Source organism: Euprymna scolopes, chromosome 28, assembly GCF_053919585.1.
Source record: "Euprymna scolopes isolate OS-2025 chromosome 28, ASM5391958v1, whole genome shotgun sequence".
Taxonomy (NCBI): domain Eukaryota; kingdom Metazoa; phylum Mollusca; class Cephalopoda; order Sepiida; family Sepiolidae; genus Euprymna; species Euprymna scolopes.
This window is the reverse complement of record NC_136509.1, coordinates 56,531,318-56,553,739: the sequence shown is the minus strand read 5'-3', so window position 1 is coordinate 56,553,739 and position 22,422 is coordinate 56,531,318. Positions and strand designations below refer to the sequence as shown.

Here is a 22,422-nt window from a genome sequence, read left to right as displayed (position 1 = left end):
TATATAATCCAAAGAGGACTGTCGTTATAATAAATACGAAATCTGCATGAATTAAAATATCATATTTAAGCATGTTTTATGACCGGGTAACACCAGGCGGTCTGCTAGTTAAAATAATTACAAGAAAAAATATGACATACCTTCCCTTAGCTCTACCATCGGGCAGTAATAAACAAAAACAAGCACCTCTCTCTCCCAAAAAACGATAAGATTCTTTCTCTTAAACCTACCACTAATCCTAGGCCCTGAGCAGTAAAAAAAAAAAAATGAAATGAAGTGGCAATAGAAGTGGGACTAAAAATATATTTCTCCAACTATTGATTTCCAAGAATTTAGCAAATGATCGCGATTTAACTAACAACAAAAATTGGTGAAATGAAACTTTTAAAGCTGCAGAGTGCAGCGACATTTTTTTTTTTTTTTTAACTGTAACAAAGCTTATAATATTAATAACACCAACATCTGGTTTTTAACATTACAAAAAATGAAAATGGGACGATAGGTGTAGAGAGAGGACTCGTAAAAGTTTGATCCTTGTTTTATTAAAGAGTTTCATTCTTTGAATCGTATTTTATCAACTTTGGTACATAAAAAAAAAAAAAATTCGTCGCAGATTTCTTTCTTTCTTTTTTTTTAATGTTTTAATTTATGGGATTCAAAAATGAATGAACCTCTTAGTAAAAGAGAGTTGTCTCCCTTTGCACAGTGAACGATTGTAAAACAGCGCCTGTAAACGTTACTATTCAATAATACTATCAACTATACTATCATAATACTATCAACTAATTATGGTAATCGTGAAGAAAGACAGAGCCTGTTTCCTCCGTTTGACTATAGGTGGCGTTACTGTCTGTCCACCCAGCTACGGAAGCACAAAATGTGCCACCCGTGAAATAAAAATAAATGTTTTTGTTATATTTTAATTTTAAGCATGTTTTTTTTTTTTTCTTTTTGCAAACATATTTAAGTTTGGGGGTTTTTCCTCAAACATATTTACGTTTTTTTTTTTTTTTTTGCAAACATATTTAAGTTTTATTTTTCCAAACATTTACGTGGCTTGTTTTTTTTTTTTTTTGCAAGCATAAACTAAATATTTTTGAAATATTTTTCTTTTTTGGAAAGTTTGCTTATGCACTTATTGTACCGCGCTATTTTTAAATTGTAGTTTCAAGTAAGATTCAGGTTTTACAATATCCTTTTTCATATATATATATATATATATATATATATATATATATATATATATATATATAACTACTCGCGGAAAAGGTAAAATAAGTGCAGAAAAGTAAGAAAAAAAAGAGAGGGGTCCATAAAAAAAGATTTAAAAAAAAACGTTGATTTTTTTTTTTTTTTTTTAATCATAAGAGCGTAAAAAATACTCGCGGAAAAACGGTTGTACCCATAAATATGTTTAAAAGAAAAATATAGCAAAAACATTTCGTTTATGCTTGCAAAAAAAAAAACAAAAAAAAACGTAAATGTTTGAAAATAAACAAGCATCAAAACGTAAATGTTTGAAAAAAATAAAACTTATATGTTTGCAAAAACAAAAAAAAAACGTAAACATGTTTGAAAAAAAAAAAAATTAAATATGTTTGCAAAAAAAACAAACAAACAAAAAACGTTTAAAATTAAAATATAACCAAAACATTTATTTTTATTTCAAGGGTGGCATTATATACATTTTGTGCTTCCGTAACGGGGTGGACAGACAGTAACGCCACCTATAGTCAAACCGATGAAACAGGCTCTCTCTTTCTTCACGATTACCCTAATTATTGATAACATAAATTATTTTAAAGGAAATATAATTTAGAGATTCGTCAAACAATTTATTTGGGTTTACCTACTCATTTTAATGAAAAATAAGCAGACTAGTAGGAAACCAGACGTTGCCCGGGATTGAATGAGGATCAACGAATGTTCCACACTTACAATACTTGTATTGTCATCAAAATCGGTGAAATCGTTCACTTTTTAATCAAATTAATTGATTGCCTGCTCTAGTCGGGGATCCACCACAGTCCACTGGGGGGGGGGGGGCTTTACATACCTTCCGGCGATGACTTAGTTCACAAAACATTGTAGTCTACTTTGCACTGTAGAGTACCTGCTGCTGATTTTGTAAAATTATTTTTTATAATGACTTGAAATTTAAGTTTAAAGTGCAAAAGTCAAGTATCAGGGTTCAATTGTGCTTTAAACCGAAACATTCACTTCGAACCCGCCCCTGTCTTATCAAAGAACATACTGTTGATTTTTATAAGCCGGGTCCTTCTGCTTGCGCGGTGATAAAGCTTCTTAAATGTGATGTTAGGCAGTGTAAAGGTGTTACCTTTGAACTGTCCCTTCTTTAATCTGATTTTTTTTTTTCGATTATCGATACTTATCCTAGGCATTCCAGTACAAAACCTATCTAAGAACACTTCTAGACACATAAAATACATTTGTGTCGGCCCAGCTGCTTCAGAGTATATAGGGAATCTCTCTCTCTCTTGCGCGCGCACACACACACACACACACACACACGGTCTCTACTTACGGCAGAAATAGTATCAATATTTTTAAGTAATGTTTACCTGCTTGAGTTTTTAAATAGATCACACATGAAATAAATAAATTGTTTTCAAGTAATTTTCCATTTGTATTTCTTTAAAATTTGTTATTGACGAATTATTTTAAGTGGCTCGTGAATAAATAGGAGAGCGATTCCCTTTCAAAGAAAAGATAACTTTCGAACCGGAGTTACGTCCCTTTTTATGAGAAATCTTCAATTAGAGATTTCTTGTTTTTATAGTCCGTTTCATTTAGGGCAGCACACCACAGCAACGAACGACGTCGGACATAAATGAGATTCTAAAACTTTTCAATCTGTGATAGCGAACGAGTTGTAAATTAATTCAAAGTTTTAAAAAGAATGGCTGAAAATAATGAATTTGAACTTCGTCTTGGAGCAAGTTTTGATACAAATCCACGTGTCGCCTTCCATTCCATAAGATGTAAGTGATACAAAGTTATTCTTGTTTTGTGTGAGAGCCACTGTTCTTAAAAAAAAAAAAAAAAGAATCGTTGTTTAAACCGTAAAATTAAAACATAATTGTTAAAAATTATGGTACTTGTACAGTTTAATCAAGACATTAAAAAAATGAAAATATCGAACAAAGTTTAAATTGTACGTATTCGTTATGAAATGGAGTTCCCCGGAAAAAAATTTCATCAAGTACCTTTTTTTACAGCGAAAAAACAATTTGTTATGATACCGAGCAAAAGGTTCGATTTTTGGGAAGAAAAGCTAGTATTAAAGATGGGGAGGGAGTGTTGGCGCTTTAACTGGAGTTATATCGTCGTGGCGTTTCTAAAATTCAAACAAAAATTTACAAAAAATTCAAGATGTCTGCCTTCAACGCGCTCTCATAAAAACGTGTTTTTCCACTGTAAAAACAAAAAAAAAAACCCAAACAAAACTACTCGATCAAATTAAGTGAAATTGTTTTTCGGAGATCTTCAGTTCAAAACGGATACGTACAATATATCCTTTATAGTAAATAATACATAACTTACCTAGGTGTAGCTGCTGGAGATGAGGATGCTCTTCCAACAGCCAAGAAGAACAATAGCTTTGTGGTTATTTATACTAATAGAGTAAGGTAATTGTTATGAAAACCTTCCCCCTTCATTCTTTTTTTTTGTTTTTGTATGTTACTGTGGTTACAAGACCTGAAAGAAGGTCGCGAAGAAGATTGTAATTTTTTCGCAACCTCACTTCAGGTTAGCTACTCTCAGTTATATGATTTTTTTTTTCCAACACCTTTTTTCGATATTTTCATTTTTTTAATGTCTTGATTAAACTGTACCTATTTACTATGCCTCCCCACGGGACAGAGTTAGACACCAGGGTCGTTTTTTAACGTGGAGAAAAGGTACAAAAATAAAAATTGTCTCAGTCGTGAAGGATCTCTCCTCCACTGAAAGAGAACAAGAAATAGAAGTGCAGCATCTGAAGAACAGACACTACACTTTGATCTTGCCCAAACTGTATAAATACCAAAATTATTGGTGAAATAGCTTTCTACATTATTCTCCAGCTTCTGTTGATAATGTTCTAGTTGGCGGGTGTTAAAGTTTGAGTATGTTCTAAGTCGATTCTAGGTAGATCGATCGACTAATAACTATTAGTTAGTAAATGATTTTTTCCCCCAAATATATTTTCCTTTGTCTATTTTAATTAGGCACCGCCAAAAATGGCCGAAACATCAAGTTGTTGTTGTTTTTTAAAACGAAATTACATTTATTAAAATCCATTATTTCTGAGTAACTTTTTTTTTTCCAGAAAGATAAAACCCTGTATTTTATCATATAGAAAACTGAATAATGTAAAACTTTTTCTACTATTTTTAATTAAATTTTAAATGTTAAAATTTCCCAACAATTGACATTTTTTGTCTTGCACAAAAAACGTACATAAATATTTAAAAAAAAAAAGGTTTTTGAAATAATTAATTAAGATTTAGGATGATTTTCTATGAGAATATGCAAAAATATTATAATAAAAGTACCTGGATTTCAAATAATTCCACTTATTCATATAGGCAACCAGTTACTTCGCGTCTATCTAGAGGCTAGATCGACATTGTTTACGTTTGTAGTATATAAAAAGCAAACTATGGAAGACCAAACAAGCCAAAAAAACTTATTTTTCAGTGACGAAAATTTCAATGTATTATTAACGCTAAGGCTGGCCAGTACCAGATGGGTGACCATTTGTATGAGTTTGGTTTTTAATGTGTATGTGTGTGGGGGCCAGGCTCCCCAAAATGGGGGGGGAATTTAAAGCAGAATAAAAAATTATTTCAGCGCGTTTGATCCACCGTAGTCGAAAGGCAGCAAGCGTTTTCAAACGGGATCGAAAAAATGATGCTATTTTTAACACAAAGGGCACAATATTTATCGAATTTTTTTTTTTTTTTTTTGTATCGATTCTTCAAAGCATGCCCTGTTTAATAATGGTATGCATTATTCGGCTCGCTAAAAAAAAATTGTTAATTTATTTATCAAAGATTTTAAAATGGCTTTTTTCGTATAAATATTAAAAAAATTTTTTTTTTTTTTTTTTTTTTTGCTTAACTTAAATTAATTATTTTACTTAACATATTCACCGAATTTCACACTTCAAAACTCAAAAGCGGGATAATTAAACACAATCGAAGTTCTGATATTCAGACGTCAAAATAAGGTATGCAAACAAGTTTTTTAATCTATAATTCTGTCCCTTACAACACAATATGTTGTGTTCAGTTTCAGATAATTATATTAAGCATATTTGTACCCCCTCAAAACGGGGGGGGGGGGGGTTGTAAGCAAAAAAAATATATATATATATAAAAATCGTTTATGAAAAATAAGTACACTGTTATAAAGTTCATTCTTCTCTTAATAATCGGATAATTATCAGATTTTTGGTAGATTTTTAAAAAGACGGTCCGTCAAAAAGTACTTACCTGCCCCCCCCCCCAGTTTTGGCGGTGCCTAATTTTAATCGTACAAAATACACATTAAAATATTCTGTAAAATGATACCTAGATGAGTAGACACACCTTCCTATGAGCAGACAGGGGAAAGGAACTAGTAGGCAAGTGAAGGTGCAGGCCTCTACTGAGCACTGGTCTAATAGTCTTGGGAGGAGGGACTCGACGATCTTCGGGTTACCAATTCCTTCCGGCTCCTAAGAATGCGCTGCTTTCTTTTCCACAACATGAGTAGCGACGACCAAATTTCTGATGTTAACTGATGACTAGATTCCACTTAAGCTTTAACAAAATGGTATGTCCCATTCCAATATATGTATTATTATGTAGAATATTTACAAGATGACCGCAGCTTCATTTGGTCCAACAGATATCCCGCTCCTCCCAAGTTCATATGAAATTTGGGAAAATGACGTGGAAAAGAATGCGCTGCTGGTTACACTCTGGAACAATAGAAAGGGGTGTGAGTAATTAATATGAGGGGTACAAGTACAATACTATCTAATACCCTTACACCATATGCTAATTCACGCCTCCTAAAGAGGCTGCTTGTAAAGAATTTGAACCGACTTTTACCAAGTTATATTTAAAATTTGGGTTAGGATGAGTTTAGATTAGAGTTAAAGAAAAAAAGTTTGGTTCAAATTCTGTAGTACCCAAAAGAGATTCTACTTTTTTTTCTTTTTTTTTTTTTAGACAATCACATATAAACAGCCTGAAAAGCGATAGAAAAACAAGAAAAAACATTTATTTAATATGAAGAATCAGTTTCATATCTAAATTTAACGTAAAAATAAAATGATCGACCATTTTAGTACCACTAGGCAGTATCATCCATTTTCTTGATCTGATAGCATTATATAATAAGTATAACTATTGAGGGGTGGGGGAACAAATTTTAAGCATTTTTCTGTTGACTTTGCAAACTTTTTGTTCAGTTAAACACGAGCTCAAGCTAAATATGTGACTCAGTGAGTCATATTTTTTCCAATCAAACTATATACATCTTGTATTTTATTCACACCCTCTTCAAGAGGTTAGACACAAAATCGGGTGGTTCTGAAAAGCCAACGCACTAGGATTGGCGCTTAGTGGCCTACCAGAAATGCCTGAGCAGCTCCATCGGCATTTCCCAGGTGATTAGCAAAACACTCGTTTTCAAAATAAAACCTGAGACAAAACAGAACCATTAAATCAAAAAATTAAAATGGCCAGTCGTCTGCCTGACTGATTGATTGAGGACATATCTGCAATTGGTATACAAAATGAATGGCATAATCCGCTAAAATATCGAATTTTACAGCCCACCTCCAAAATGGAGGTGGGCTGTAAAATTTGTTTTGATGGAGTCTCTTTTCAAAAATCTACCAAAAAAATATAATCGGGTAATTTTCTAATCAATATGAAATTTTCACCGATTATTAAGTGAAGAATGAACTTTATAAAAGTGGAATTTGTTTTTCATAATCGATATATATATATATATATATATATATATATATATATATATATATATTGCCAAAACCTTTATCCTTGATGGAGGGGAGACAAAAACTTGCTGCTATGGTTTCAGTTTCAAGTTTTAGGCCCCCCACCCTTCCATCTAGGCTAGAGGTTTTGGGGAAATATCAGATAATTTGTAATTCATATGCAAAACTAGGAAAACAAATAACTATGATTGAAACATTTTATGTCTGTAAAAAAGTGCCAAAAATAGGCTCTGGACGATCTCCTTAATGTGCGACCTTAAGGGCAAATGTCAATATACAATTCAGGTCATTACCTTTTCATTTGTTAAATTCTGATCAATAGTCGCTGGTATTTGGATCTTATAAAATTGCCAAAAAAGGTGATATATCTATGAATATATCTATACTTGTAGCCAAATTGAATATTGGAATACTCATATCTTTGGTTCTATGGGACAAAGCTACATGAAAATTTGCAGGCTTTTTGAAGATTATAATACTATTCTGTGGTTAAAATTTTGACAATTGATAAAAAAGAACCGATATTTTCAAACTAATAAAATATGCCTACATTTGTATATATAGTGTCCTACAAGCCAATTTCACTTTTGCTGCTTTGGTTGTCTCCCCTGTGGCCGTACCAGGCCACTAATAATATATATATATATCGCCTATATACCCCCCCCCCTTCTTCATTTGTGGTTACTCATACCCTTAAATATAAAAAGCCAAAACTGAACATGCACTTCCTATCGGGAGGTGGAGGTGGGTGAAGATTGTAGAAAAAGAAAAACAGCTGCTTTTCAAAATCTGAGATTGAAAATCCGAATTGTGTTTAATTTTTCATCTTTTATGTTTAAAAGTCTTAATACATTATTTATTATTTTTCAGCTTAGCATAATTTTTTTTTCATTATTTTAATAAAAAATACTACTTTTAAAATCTTTAAAAATAAATTAAAAATTTTCTTTTAGAAAGCCTAATTTTGCCAATGTACCATTAAATAGAGAATGTTTTGAAGAGAAAAAATATATACCACAATGTTTTTACAAAAATATATTTACTTGAAATGGATATTATTAAGGATGAATGTTTTTTTTAATAAAGATCTACACGTAGATTCCATGAACAAAGCTTCTTTCTTAGAACTGCACGCCTGTGGAATTGTCTTCCGTTTTCCTGCTTTCCGGCTGACTACAATATGGTTGTCTTCAAGTCTAACGTAAACAAGTTCTTGATGAGCTGTTCCAAATAAGTTAACAAATTTACCGAATTTCCATTACTAATGATTACTATATTGTCCAATTTCTACTGTACACTCTTTAACCCTTATCCTCGAGTGGTCTCTTGGCCTTGATAATGTGGTGATGCCTGTGTAAAAAAAAAAAAAATCATAATTTCAAGTAAATATATATTTTTTATATAATAATCATTTGTTTTCTTTTTTTTTTTTTTTTCTTTCTCCACCTCCTCCTTCTCTTTTGTAATTATTTGTGCCATTCACCTTTTTATGGGTGATGTCACAAAATTGTGATATTATTCAATGTTCAATATGCTGAGCCCTTCAAATCTAGTTGGTTCACTAGTATAGTATATATATAATTTACCTGTGACCCTATAAATCACATGCTATATGTTTATGACTGCCATTTTATTTCTGACATCATAAAGGATCTTCTACTTGTTTTAGCATAGCAACAACCAATTGAAATATAGAAAATAGAGAAAAACTACTCTGATGTTATAAATAAAACATTTCCAAGTGAAATTTTGTTTTCTTTTCCAATTCTTTAAGATGATACAAATTTTATGAGAGAAAATTCAGAAATTCCAAGAACAATTTACATTCAATGGTATTGTTAGCTGACAAATATCACTCTGAATAATTCAGTCAATTGACAAATGCAAGTTTAAAGATCTCATCAGTTTCAATATTAGTTAGAAAACTTGAAACAACAACCTCATAAAAATATTACATTCATTTCAATTGTTACCTGCCAAACTTTGAAAGGTGTCATTTAGAAATAACGTGTTCTAGAACATATTTGCAACAACAAATTTCACACCTGAACATGCTGCAGTCACAAGAAGTTTTCTAAACCAGTCACAAATAATGTCTATTTCATGATTTCCCAAATCAAAAAAGTTTCCTTTTACATTCTGACCACGTGTTATAATTGAACACCTTAATGAAACATTTCTTCACACATTTGCACTTGATTTGGAAAGTTTGATGCCAGTTTTTTTTTTTATTATTATTATTGTAATGTCAACTATAGACTCAATGTTTTTTTATAGTTTTTTTTTTCCTCACTAACGGAACTGCCAGTCATACCAAAGTTTCAGTCTGTTGTTCTTCAATAAGCTTTTAATGCATTCCTCTTTCATATTTGAATACAATCCTTAACTTCTCCAATCAATAAGGATCAGATCGAACGTGCCGATTCCAAATCTGTGTGATGAGTTTGGTTTTTAGACCAACCATTTAATTATGCTGCTACTACAATATTGTTTTATTTTTGTTTGAACTCATGATTAACGCCAATAAACTAAAAAATTTTACTGAAAACAGTAAGATAAAAATTGTATACATGAACAATTGCACATAAAGAGACAGAATCTTAAAAAGATCTTTCAGTTGGATTGTATGAGATAGTGAGTGAATGTCTGGCATCTGATAGGATGCTCCATCCTCAGCTAGAAAATTTTCTAAGAAAATTGAAAAAAAAATATCAAAGACTTTCCAGGGAGATAACTCCAAGTTCATAATATGCTCTAAAGAGTCTCTGACCTAAACAATTTTTTAAAATATTTCTAAAAAGAATTATTTCTAACATTTTAAATTAATAAATGAATGCTAGTAAGGAGATGTTAACTATTAACATTATGTAGATGCATGTTGAAATTAATAAAAAGCAAATAAAAACTTTGCAAAAAGTCATATTTTGTTGTTAGGGCAAGGATATGATTTTAAAAACACAATAACCCATGGTTAATGAAAAACACAGATAAAAGCATGTTTTATTTCTTTTTAATTATATGGCACCATGATTGGTGTCATACATTGACTAATGATATTAGTTTTGTTGAAAGTATTTGAAACAGTCATATCTGTGGCACATAATGATAGGCATCAGCAAATTCTGGATAATTTGAATTATCAAAACAATATTGAAACATCATGTAGTTTGCTCCTGTTTTTGGGATGAAATCTAATATCTAAAGATTGTGTTGGATTAGGAATATATTTCTGAGATGGAAAGCAGTAGCAAAATAGTTGAAATAAGAATGTAAGCCTTGAGGTTTTAAGCCTTAAATTTTACATTTTAGTTAAGAAATGAATCCATCGTGTTAGTTATGTTATAAGAAAGTATATTTTTTTAACACACAAATGTCTTTGTTGTTTTGTATGCAAACATTTATTTTAGCTTGTTTGCTCACAACCTAAGTCAATCACATAACAACAAAGCAGCCTACGAATTGATCAAGACAATACATTCTCAGACTATGGCAAAGAGAAACGGCTAATCAGCTAATTACTCATTTCAATTGAATTATATCAATATCAAGTTTTATGAATTTATTAAATACATAGTGGACACAAAACGACAAAGCAATTGGAATGCATCAAATTTTTGTTTGAAATTATTTTTCACATTTTAAATAAATGCTGATTCCTATCTGAAGAGGTTTTGATTAGTTATCTCAAATGAAATTTTTATTTTCATTATATCTAAAAACATTTAAAATAAAGACACATATCTTTGCAACAGAAAAAAACAATGATACCAAATTTATTTTTATAACACATCACAATCATTCAAGTTTGGAAATTAGAAAATTTGTCTAACATACAAAAATGACACAAAAGCATAATTTTGCTCGTATAGGTTCGTTTCAGTTGCTGCCACATTGAATCTTTGTAATATGATTTGTAGCACAGTAAAGATAAAGTAGATTTTTCTTTTCTAAATGTGGATCAATTAAAACGGACTAAAAGCTCATTTGATGATAGAATACAAAGGTAATCAATTAAAGTTTTTGACTTGGATTTTTTTCTGATAGACAACTTAAACAGTTATTGAAAATGTTGAATATTGTATCTGAGCATATCATTGAATAGCAATAAAGCAAATACCGATGACTGACTTAAACTTGGTGGACAAGTCAGATATGGATTAAAGTTGATTTTTGCAAAATATGGTTGAATTGTAGAAAAAGTTTACAATTTTATTAGTGATTCCATGGGTGGCATCTTTTAAGGCTTATCTAGTAGATGGAATTTTCTGGATTCAAGTTGTCATTCATATCTTGGAACATTTTTTGCAGATGATTTCAAACCAGCCTCAGTTGATGTCTCTCAAGAAGCTGCTTTAGAAGTTGGTGAAAAAAACAAAGTTACTGTTACTGTACCTCATATTGAAGTAAGTTTTTTTTTTCTAATTTCTTTTCTAAACCATGTGATTACATTCAATTGGAATTACAGTTTTTCCTTTCAGTAATAAATTTTTCTCTTAATTTTTTTTCTGGAAATCTTGAAATAAAGTAACAAAATAGAAGAGCACCACGAAATAATCACATGAAACCTCTTTTCAGTGAAACAAAATTACAAGTAGAAACTGCATGGCTATCAAATTGGTTTATTGAACATGCCACTGATAGTAGCAAGAATATCTTAACATAATCGAATTATTCAAACTCTGCAGATGCATGTTCAACAATGTCTTGGTTTAGTTTGGCCACTTCTTTTAGATGCATGCGTGAGAAACGATGTGAAATAGAGAAAGTGTGTTTAGAGGATTTGGATCTTTTCATTTTATTGATTTATATTGTGTGTATGCATTTCTGTATTCGTTTCAGTTGTAATATGTGTGTGAGTATAATCTTTGTAACAAGGATTGTTTCACTTTATGATGATGATGCGAGCACATGACTCTTGTCATGTTTGCAACCTTAGAACCCAGTTCATGTCAATGAATTTTTTTTTTAACTATTGTTATTAATTATAATCTGGTCAGCTGACCTATTTTGTGAACATAGTTGTAAACCTGTTGCTCTTTTATTTCTGCATAACTTTTACAAATGGGGGAAAAAGAAAAGACAAGAGCAAAAGAAGGAAAGACAAAAACCAATGACTTATTGTATTTCATGAACTTGCCACAGAACTGAACTGAAAACGAAGAATGTGATTAAGAAGCAAAAGATATGAAAATCCTAGAGATAATTATTTTCACAATTCAATGAAAGTGGAGATGTCAGCTCAATTGGTGATAATGTAAAATCTGTTCTGTACATTTTTCTTTTTTTTTACCTAAATAATAAGATCAGCCAGTTTGTCTATTTTTGTCATCAATAATTTTCATCCTATAAAATCAATATTTGATCCCGGTTTATCAGTTGTTTTTGTTTTTTTATGTTTATATATGTTCTTTGCAAGAAAAAATAATTTCATTTAATTAGCATGAAAAATTATTTTATCCAACCAAAATATTTTTCAAAATGATGCCATTTCTCTTTTTCAATATTAAATCTTAAAATATTTGTCTGATTAATTCCATTCCAGTGTCGATGGGTAGAGTAGAAGTACATCTGAATTAGGGAGTAGAAACTCTTTATTCATGACTAAAAACAAAATATTGATCCGGGTTAAATTGCTGAAATTGAAGATAAATATTTTGTTTTTAACAATATGGACCAATATGTTCCCAAACTGACTTAGAAAACAATAATAATAGATAGCTCTTGTTAATAAATCTATTCGGGTTTTAAAAAAAAAAAAATAGGGGATAATCGACTTTACATAAAAGATGTGTCAGTGTGTGTGTGTGTGTGTATATATATGATTATGGAAATACTGATTCAACATGATGGAAAATGAAAGGAAAAATCCAAATAAAATGTTCATCATTTTTTCGTCTTCATTTCAAACAACTTTCTCAAGATGACTGATTTGAAGACAAACATAGGAGTCAATATTTGAAAATGCATCTGTGATGTTTTTGTTCATTTTCAAATGAAGCTTAGACATTAGAATTCAAAATATCTGGTGTGTTTATGAAATGGAATGAGTGTTTTTTTGTTTTTTTTTTTCTTTTCAATTAATTTCGATATTATGTATCATATTCGCAACAAAACTTTGTAAATAATGTTGATATTAATAAACAAAAAACACTATAAATGCACCACATTTTGAATTCTACATTTTGTTTAAAAAGAAAACATTATTTTCATGTCACAGACATAACATATATTTCCAAAAATATTGACGTCTATGTTTGTTTTCAAAAAGTCTTACAATAAAGAAAAATTGTTATTTTTATTTTACACAACAGCAAGGGGAGACTTATTTCAAATATTTCTCATATGTTATATCTCCCCCTCTTTTGGAAATAATGTACGATTCTGAATATCTCCAGTATCAAATAAGCCTTATACACTGTGAAATTTATTTTATATATGAAAACCAAAGAGGGGATATATAATATGTGAGAAATATTTGGAATCAAGTCTCCCTTGCTGTTATTTCGGATCATTTGAAACCATAACAGCAAGTTTTAGTCACCCCTCCGTCAAGGCGTTTTTGATATTAGATAATTTGTAATTCATATGCAAAACTAGGCAAACAAATGACTGAATGGAACTATAATTTCTTCATATTTTGGAAACTACTCGTTTCCTGGAATTTTAAACGTTATTTTCGTTTTCAGCACCCTCAAAAATCTATAATAGCGGTAATTTAAAAAAGATTTTTGGAGGGTGAAAAAATACTGTACCTTTGCTGAAACATTTATGGTTGTAATAAAGTGTCAAAAATAGGCTCTGGATGATGGATGATCCCCTGGGTGTGTGACCTTAAGGGCAAAAGTCACATAGCTCAATACACAATTTAGGTCATTACCTTTCCAACAAGCCTTCATTTGTTAAATTCTGATCAATAGTTGCTGAGATTTGGAACTTATAAAAATTGCCAAAAAAGGTTGTGTGTGTGTGTGTGTGTCTATACTCATAGCCAAACTGAATATTGAAATGATCATATCTTTGGTTCAAAGGGACAAAACTACATGAACATTTGCAGGCTTTTTGAAGATTATAATATTCTTTGGTTTAAATTTTATGACAATTGGTTAAAAAGAACCTATACTTTCAAACTAATAAAATATGCCCAAATTTGTCTACTGTTTTGGCAGGCCAGCTTCAGTTTTGCTGCTTTGAGATGAATTTTGCTTAGGATTTTTTTTTGTTTGTTTGGTTATGTTCCCTGTGGCCTTGCCAGGCCACGAATATATATATATATATATATATATATATATATATATATATAATGAAACATTCTTTTATGTTATACTTTGTATTTGATGAGATCAGGTTTTTATTATTTTATGCATACATTATTAAGAAGCGCACAGCCTAGAAACCCAAAGATAGATAAAAATATAGAATTATAACAAAATTTAACTTGAGTCTTGCAAGGTGTTATATTAACGAAATCAAGTTATTTTTTTGTGAGAGGGTCTGTAATTTTCTTCTATATTTATTTTATATTTGAGCTTCTCGGCCATGGAGTTAAGATAAAGTCAGTATATATAAAATACATAAAAGCTTATCGTTAAATAGAAAGTATTAAATTTTTCAAACATTTCATGAAAACAAAATGTTTGATTTGCTTATCCATAAAATGTTAACTTTGTTAATTGAGTTTTAGAAGAACTTTTACTCTTCAATTTCCATTTTGTTCAGTTTTTATTTTTACTTTTGCAGGGTTCTGGCACAACACATACAGTCTATAAAGGCAATAGGCGACCTTGTCCAAAGGAATGTGTCTTAATAATTGATAAGCAGACTGGAACGGTTACGTTGGAAAAGTTGTCAAATACAATTCAAATTAAAAAAACCAGGTTAGATATCAAGTTTTTTATTTGTTTTTTGTTTTTTTTTGTTTTTGCTTTTCAATTTAATTTCTTTCTTTTAAATCGAAAACCTTATTCAGTATTATATTTGAATTAATTGGATTACTATTCTTATCATGGTATCAGATTGACAAAAAAGTTCTTGCGGTTTTAATAGATGTAGTTGGTAATTGAAAGGTCTGCAGAGTTTGACAGATGAGGCAGTTTCATAGCCCAATTTTTTCAACTTCTGCAGGATTGGTTTAGCAAAGTATGGTGGGGCATTGTTGTGGAGGAGAATTTAGTCTTTTCTGTTTACTAATGCTGGGTGCTGTTGTCGAAGTTTCTGATGCATTTCATCCATTTGTTGACAGTACTTCTCCACCGTAATGGTTTCGCCTGCAGTCAAAAAATTGTAATGGATGAGATCTGTCACAGATCACATGGATAGTGTGATCTTCTTTTGATGCAACTCTGGCTTCAGGAAGTGTTGTGGAACTTTGTCAGCGTCTAACCACTGAGCTGAGCATCGCCAAGTGTCATAAAGAACTCACTTTTCATGGCAAATCACAACCTGATCGAGAAAAGGGTCGTTCTTGTTGTGTAAAAGAAGGGTAGATGACACTTCATAACATTTTTTTGGTTGTCGTTCAATTTGTGAGACACCCATTTATCAAGTTTTTTGTCTTTCCAATCAAGTCATTGTATATGTTATGTCTAATTCAGAAGCAAGTTATCAAACAGTTGTCAAGATCTGATGGCTGACCACTACTCTCATTATCTTTAAAACTCTTGTCGTCACCACAAAATTTCTTAAACTACCATTGTGCTGTGTGTTCAGTAATAGTTTCTAGGCTAAATGCTTCATTGATATTGCAAGCTGTTGCAGTAGCTTTTCGGCTTAGCTTAAATTGAAATAAGAAAATTGTGTAAATTTGCTTTTTTTTTTTTTTTTTTACCATCTTTTATTTAAGGTTCTGAAAAGAAGACATAATTGTTTTAAAACGATTGTTAATATAAACAATTAGAAAGAGCAAAAAAACACTCTCTAAAATGATAAAGTAAAGGAATTATAACAAAACTTGTTTGAAAATACATCATTCGAAATTAAAAATTGAGCAAAAACTTTTTTCTCAACCTATTCATTAGCTATCCATAACAGTTGTATATCCACAACAGTTGTATATCCACAACAGTTGTGTATCCACAACAGTTGGATATCCACAACAGTTGGATATCCACAACAGTTGTATATCCACAACAGTTGGATATCCACAACAGTTGTATATCCACAACAGTTGGATATCCACAACAGTTGTATATCCACAACAGTTGTATATCCACAACAGTTGGATATCCACAACAGTTGGATATCCACAACAGTTGTATATCCACAACAGTTGGATATCCATAACAGTTGGAACAATGTAACGAACAAACTTCCTGGGATGCATGTTTTGAATTTGGAAACCTGTATTTATTTGTAATGGTTAGAATCAGTTCCAAGTGAACATCTTCAAGAAGTTAAAGACTCAATTGTTGCTACAAGCTAAGAATAATAAAATTAGTACTTTTACCTGGTCATGTCTGACAGGACAAGAATGTCGGATACATACAGGTTATCGAGTTTGTCAACTTCAAAAAGATATGCCTGAAGAAGGTGGGAGGTTACATCAGTCAAAACATTATGAAAATCACCACCAAAATGATAACAGGAGTTTGAACAATTCAAATGATATTAATTTTATTTTGTGAATTGATTGCATTATTTTTATCTATTCTACAGAGCTGAAGGCTCAAGTCGTCAGTCAATTAGGCCTGTTACACCTGTTGACTCAGGTAAAAAGACATCTCCCCCCAAAGGAGGAAAACTATCCCAGTTCAGCCCATCATCAATCAAAGAATCTTCATCTGCTTTCACACCTATTGAACCAGAAAACAGAGGTAAAAATTTAGTTTTGATTTGCAGCATTTAATAACTATTTTTTGTGATGTCTAAATATTGTGCTAATGAAAAATGTTTGAATATTTGTTAAATCTTCACCGAAACAATTATAAATGAGTTAAGATCATCTCTATATTACTAAAATTGTTTCTTGTCTTTCGAATTATGTTTGTTTGCTTATATTAGAAATTGCTTAAAAAAACTCAATTGTTTTACGAATATCCAGAACAAATCAACCATTTTAATTTTTTGATAATAGTTCAAAAATTAAAGAATAACTTATTTTTTTTTTTTTTAACATTTTGAAATTTTAAAAGAATGTGGAAACATTTACATTGCATTTAAACTTCATTCTATATGCGCAGCAAAGCATGTTGTTGCAATTGTGACAAAAACATTAAATTGTATTCATACCTTGGTTACTGGTTATTCTTCCTGTACGCACTCTTGTGATTATCCTTGATAAAGATCTTGCTTCAAATTTCCTTATTTATACTTTCAAAAAAGTCAAGACAAAATTGTTGAACAATAGAATAGGCTTATTCAACTTGATCTTTGTTTCAAACCACTGACCAGCAGTGGAGGAGACAGAGAGAGATGGATAATCACTGTTCAATTATCCTTTAAATTAACGTTTGCTTCCAAAGAACTGAAAACTTCTCTCCTTGCTCTCCAACCATTTGATGTCATATCCATTTCTATCAATTTTCATAGTCTAGCAATCCTAATCTCAAGTTCAAAAAGTTGTCCTGAACTGAACTTTCATTTTTATATACTAGTAAATTATAGTTTTATAACAATTTGGTTAAAATAATTGATTTATTGGCCAACAATACCAGACTACTTGAAAATGCAGGCAATATTGTGTACATACAACTGGTGAGATATATTTTTTTTACAAATAATAAAAAAAAATTTGAGGGAAAAGGTAAAATTGCTGTATGTAGTTCAATTAAACTATTTTAAATTTATACAGATTACCTTTTTTTTTTTTACTCTCATTTTTATTTTTTTGACAGATGGGTTAAATGGTGTGTGTAATGTACCCAATACTCAACCAGTGACCGCCAACATGTCTGACAGCAGCAGTGGATCTTCTTCTTCAAGTGGTAGTGATTTATCAAGTGAAAGTGAGTCAGACCAATCAGATTCGGAACCCGAAACAAATAATAAAGGTAGTTTGAGCTTAACTCTGAATTTTTATCATCTTTTTAAAGCAACTTTGTTATTTTCAGTTGAAATTGGTTAAATGTTTTTTTAATCATAACCACATTTGTGGATGGAGGTTGTATTTTTATTTTTAAAAATATATTATTTCAATTGCAAAAAATAGTCTCAAATAAAACTAAAACTACTTTTTCTTTTTTTGTAAAGTCGTTTTCATTGCATGCTGTAGAATACAAGCTATCATGGATTGTCATCAAGACAAGTTTTAATTTATGCATTAAAAAAAAAACTGGATTCCTACTTAAAATTTTTTTTATGAGAAGTTTGATTTGCTTTTTTTCTCTTTTTCATTGTATCTTTCTTTCTCTTTTCTGTGTATTATTTTGTCTTACTTCCTTTTCCTCTGAAAAATTTTTCTTTAAACATCAAGCAATGAATAGGGAAGGTAAAAAAAACAAAACTTCTGATTCATCAAAAAATGACTTCCTATTTCCCTCTTCCCTCACATATGCACTTTAGATATTCCTATTTCTAACTCTTAACATGTCACCTCCCTTCAACAGAAAAGAACATGTTTTTAGTTAACAGGTTTTAAAGGAGAGTATGTCTTGAAAGTGGGGGATCTAACACAGATGGGAAATATTTGTGAATCTGAAAACATTAATAATAATTCCTTTAGGTGTTATATATCTTTTTCTGATCCATCTACTGTTGGAAAATTGCTGATAATCTATATTATTTGTATTTTTCGAACTACTGTTGAGTGTCACTTTCACAATGTTTCAGTTGATGTAACCAGACTTTCCTCAGGTATATCTTGTCAAACTTGGGAATCTGCACAGAATTTCGAATGTAATACTTTATTTACTTAACAGGAGTAGCATGCTCCCGTTCCGCCAGCCATGATTGGATAAAGGTTCTAAGTAATTTGCAATTGTATGCCCACACCTTTAACCTTGAACTTTTAGGAGAATATAACTTTACAATTAAATTTTTCAAAATACTCTAACCACTGCGCCACAGATCCTTGCAGGAAATTACGAATTTAAGCCTATTACATTTCTAGATGTAAATATTCCTATTTATTGCTACATATTATTATATTTATATATTATCCATTATTTATATTAACAATTCCTATACAGTGTTAAATTCTTCACTAGATCTACTTAGTAATTGATCGTCACTTAACATGAGCTGCTTCTTCGAGTCGTCTTACTCTCTTCTGTTCTTTTCTATCTATAATTTTTACTTTGTCCCGTAAAGATAGATTGTTTCCCTTCATATATGGTCAGCCATACTTTTCAATTTCTCTACACATTACAACTTTTTGATTTTCTTCTAACTATAGTTTTAGTGGATGACATGGCTCACCTTTGTATAGCTTTTCACATTTACATGGGATCTTAGACACAATTCTTAGTCATCATTTTTTCATAGATGACTTAACTTCCACAAGTTAATGTGATGTCATAGGGATTACATATTCTTTTGAAGTTTTTCCAACAAGCATCGTATAAACATTGTGGTGAGTTTTTGAGTAGTGTCCTTTGATGGTTGATCCAGATTTTTTGAAGCTGATGTCATGTTTTCTGGATAGTTGTTTCGGTAAAGGGTTTCTCTGAAAGTGTCCATCTTCTCTTGATATGCACTGATGTTACTACATATTGCTTTTGCTCGGTGTTGTAGGCAACGGATGATTCCTTTCTTTACATTATATGTTTGGTGGGAGTTGAAGTTTAGGTACTGTACAGTGAAAGTTGGCTTTTGGTATACAGATGACATAAACCCCTGACCTGTGCAAGTTATCAGCACATCTAGGAACGATAATTTATGTTCTTTTTTTCTATCGTGAACTGTATAAATGGACAGATAAAGTTCACATGGTCTAGTAATGCTTGAACATCTTCCTGGTGGAGCCAGAGTATGAATGTGTCAACCACATTGTTGGCTTTAGTGGTGTTGAATTTTAATGTTATTTCCTCAAAGTATTCCATATATACATTGGCCAGTCCTGGGGACAATGGTGATCCCATTGCCAGACCTTTTTCCTGCCGATATTTATTAGATCCCATCATGAAGTATGCAATTTCTACACAGAAGGTCAACATTGCTTTCCTCCAGTGAAGTATTCAAAGTCAATTTATCTCGTACCATTGTCAGAGTCTCATTAGTGGATACTTTCGTGAACAAACTCGCTATCTCGGTGGAATTAATGGGAGTATTCTTCCACCAGTTGTTGTATATTCTGTCTCAGATGAGCTCATGCCTCCCTCGTTTTGTGATCCTTTGTGTTCTGGAGTGGACTGGTAAGTTAAGCACTAGCTTAAGGTCATAGCATTGGCATAGAAAGCTGGCAGAAATATTCCGGAGTTCGAAGGTTACATCAACTGAAACGTTATGAAAGTGAAACTTAAGCTGAGAACAGTAATCTGAAAAATCCAAATAATATGAATAACCAATCCTCATTTCAAAAAATCAGAAATGCTAATGGTCTGTTTGATCATTTTTCTTAAGTAACACAGTTGCTGTGAACTTCATTTTGTGGCCATTTTTTAGCATTTCTAGTTCACTTCAAAAAATTGTTGTATCTAGATATTAACCGTTTTTGTTGCTTTTCTTGTAAAGGAAAGATGTTCAACCCCAAAAAATGATTCTTCTCAAAGTTTGCTTTAATATTTTCACTTCTTTTTAAACTGTTCACATCCACTTGAAGATAAATGTTGATGAATATAAACTGTTTATCTTTGTTTTAGGACCACCTCCAGAATTACCAGTGAAAAATATTTGTACTCTGAGTAAGTATTTCTTTCAATTGTTTCATAAATAAAAGCTGATTGAGAACATAAAAAAACTTAACTTTAAAAAACTTGATGGGAGCAGGTGTGGGATATTTTCCATCCTTTTTAACTATTTTTTATTCTGAATTGAAATGTTTCAAATAATTTTTATATTTGCAGGTGAAGATTTGCGATTGAGTGAATCTGGCAGTGACAGTGAATAATTTATTTATTTGATAAAAATGCGGACCCTTTCTGCTTGGAGGAATGTCATATAGGTTAGTATCTTACCTTTTTATTTTAATTTTTTACTTAGATGTGAAACAGGGAAGAAAACAAAACTTTCTTCTCCATTTTAATTATTTATAATTTTATCTTGCAAAGATGTTTTTGATATTTTGTGGAAAAATTAATTGAAAAAACAAAATTTCTTAAAAGAAATTCTATATAAACTAACCACTTGATAAGTAATGATTCCCCTGTAGAAATCCCTAGATATTGTAAAACCTTCTACTCAAATAGCTTCTTCCTTTGGAATTCCCTCCCAGGCCCTTGCTTCTCTGACTACAGACATGCAGAAGTTCGAGTGTAATGTGAACAGACATCTTGCTATCCAACTCCCTACATAGTATCCATGCAAATATGGTCCCAAATAGTAGTCCCTTATAACTTAGTGGTACTGTGCCTTGTTTGAGGTGAAATAATTTAAAAAAAAAAAAAAAAAGTGACACTTATTTTTACACGCATCACAAATGAAAAGAATCCCTGAACACAGGACTCTCCAACAACAATGACAACTTCCTTTTTGATGACAAAGAACATGATAGAGAAAGTGAGGAGGAAAAGAAGGAAAACACAAATTTTTTCTATAGCTCTAAGACAAACAAAGCGGCAGTTCAAAAGAAAAAGGAAATGATCTGATTACAAAAGAAGGATCAGAATAGAAGCCAATGTACAGCGAATTCATTTTCACATTAATAAAGCGTTTTACTGTATATGCTTGTATTATTGTATGCACGAGTGTACACGTTTCATTGGAGGTTACATCAATCCACACTCAAGATAAGAACAATAATCCGAAGAATCCAAATGAAACAAATAATCAATCCTCATCTCAAAAATCCAGAACCCCAATTCAAAATTAAATGTTCTTAAAAAAAAAAAAAAAAAATTTATTACTGGACACTTTTACCCCTTATCCTCGAGTGGTCTCTGGGCCTTGATAAATGGTGATGCCTATGCAAAAATATAAATAAACAAATGGGATTTTTTTTATTCATACCAACATACAATCTGGATACAGAGTTTTACTGCATATAATTTGTTGCGAACACAATGATGTTTTCATTTTGAAGTATTTCCCAGTTTTTTTTACTCAAAGACAAATATTTTTAACATTATTTTTGTTTCTTTCTTTTATAGACATTTCTTCAAAATGGACTTGATACTGAAATTGAACTTTGTGTGAATTTGCACACAAATTATGTACAATAATTTAACCTACCCATCCAGGCAGCTGAACATTTGATCTGGCAAAAAGAATTGTTTTTACAATAAAAGCAATTAAAATATTCTTTAAAACCTGTCGTTTTGTTATTTTCATAGTTTCAGCATACTATCATAGTTTATCTTAGTACTGTCTCATAG

The 22,422-nt window shown here is 31.1% G+C and overlaps 2 protein-coding genes across 2 annotated transcripts in view; one reads left to right on the top strand and one right to left on the bottom strand.

Annotated features, from left to right (window-relative positions):
• LOC145249651 (nucleolar protein 8-like) overlaps positions 1 to 2,717 on the bottom strand; it is a 150,507-nt gene extending 147,790 nt beyond the window's left edge. The window contains exon 1 of the mRNA XM_080111419.1: positions 2,583 to 2,717. The gene's annotated coding sequence lies outside the window, so the exon portion shown is untranslated. The remainder of the gene's footprint in view (positions 1 to 2,582) is intronic.
• LOC145249649 (ELL-associated factor 2-like) lies at positions 2,707 to 22,356 on the top strand. The gene is made up of 8 exons (XM_080111416.1): positions 2,707 to 3,002; positions 11,327 to 11,421; positions 14,756 to 14,892; positions 16,670 to 16,827; positions 17,848 to 18,003; positions 20,752 to 20,793; positions 20,956 to 21,053; positions 22,198 to 22,356. The coding sequence occupies exons 1-7, from the start codon at positions 2,921 to 2,923 to the stop codon at positions 20,997 to 20,999; spliced, it is 714 nt and encodes a 237-aa protein (XP_079967542.1). The 5' UTR covers positions 2,707 to 2,920; the 3' UTR covers positions 21,000 to 21,053; positions 22,198 to 22,356.
• Positions 22,357 to 22,422: the final 66 nt, after the last annotated feature.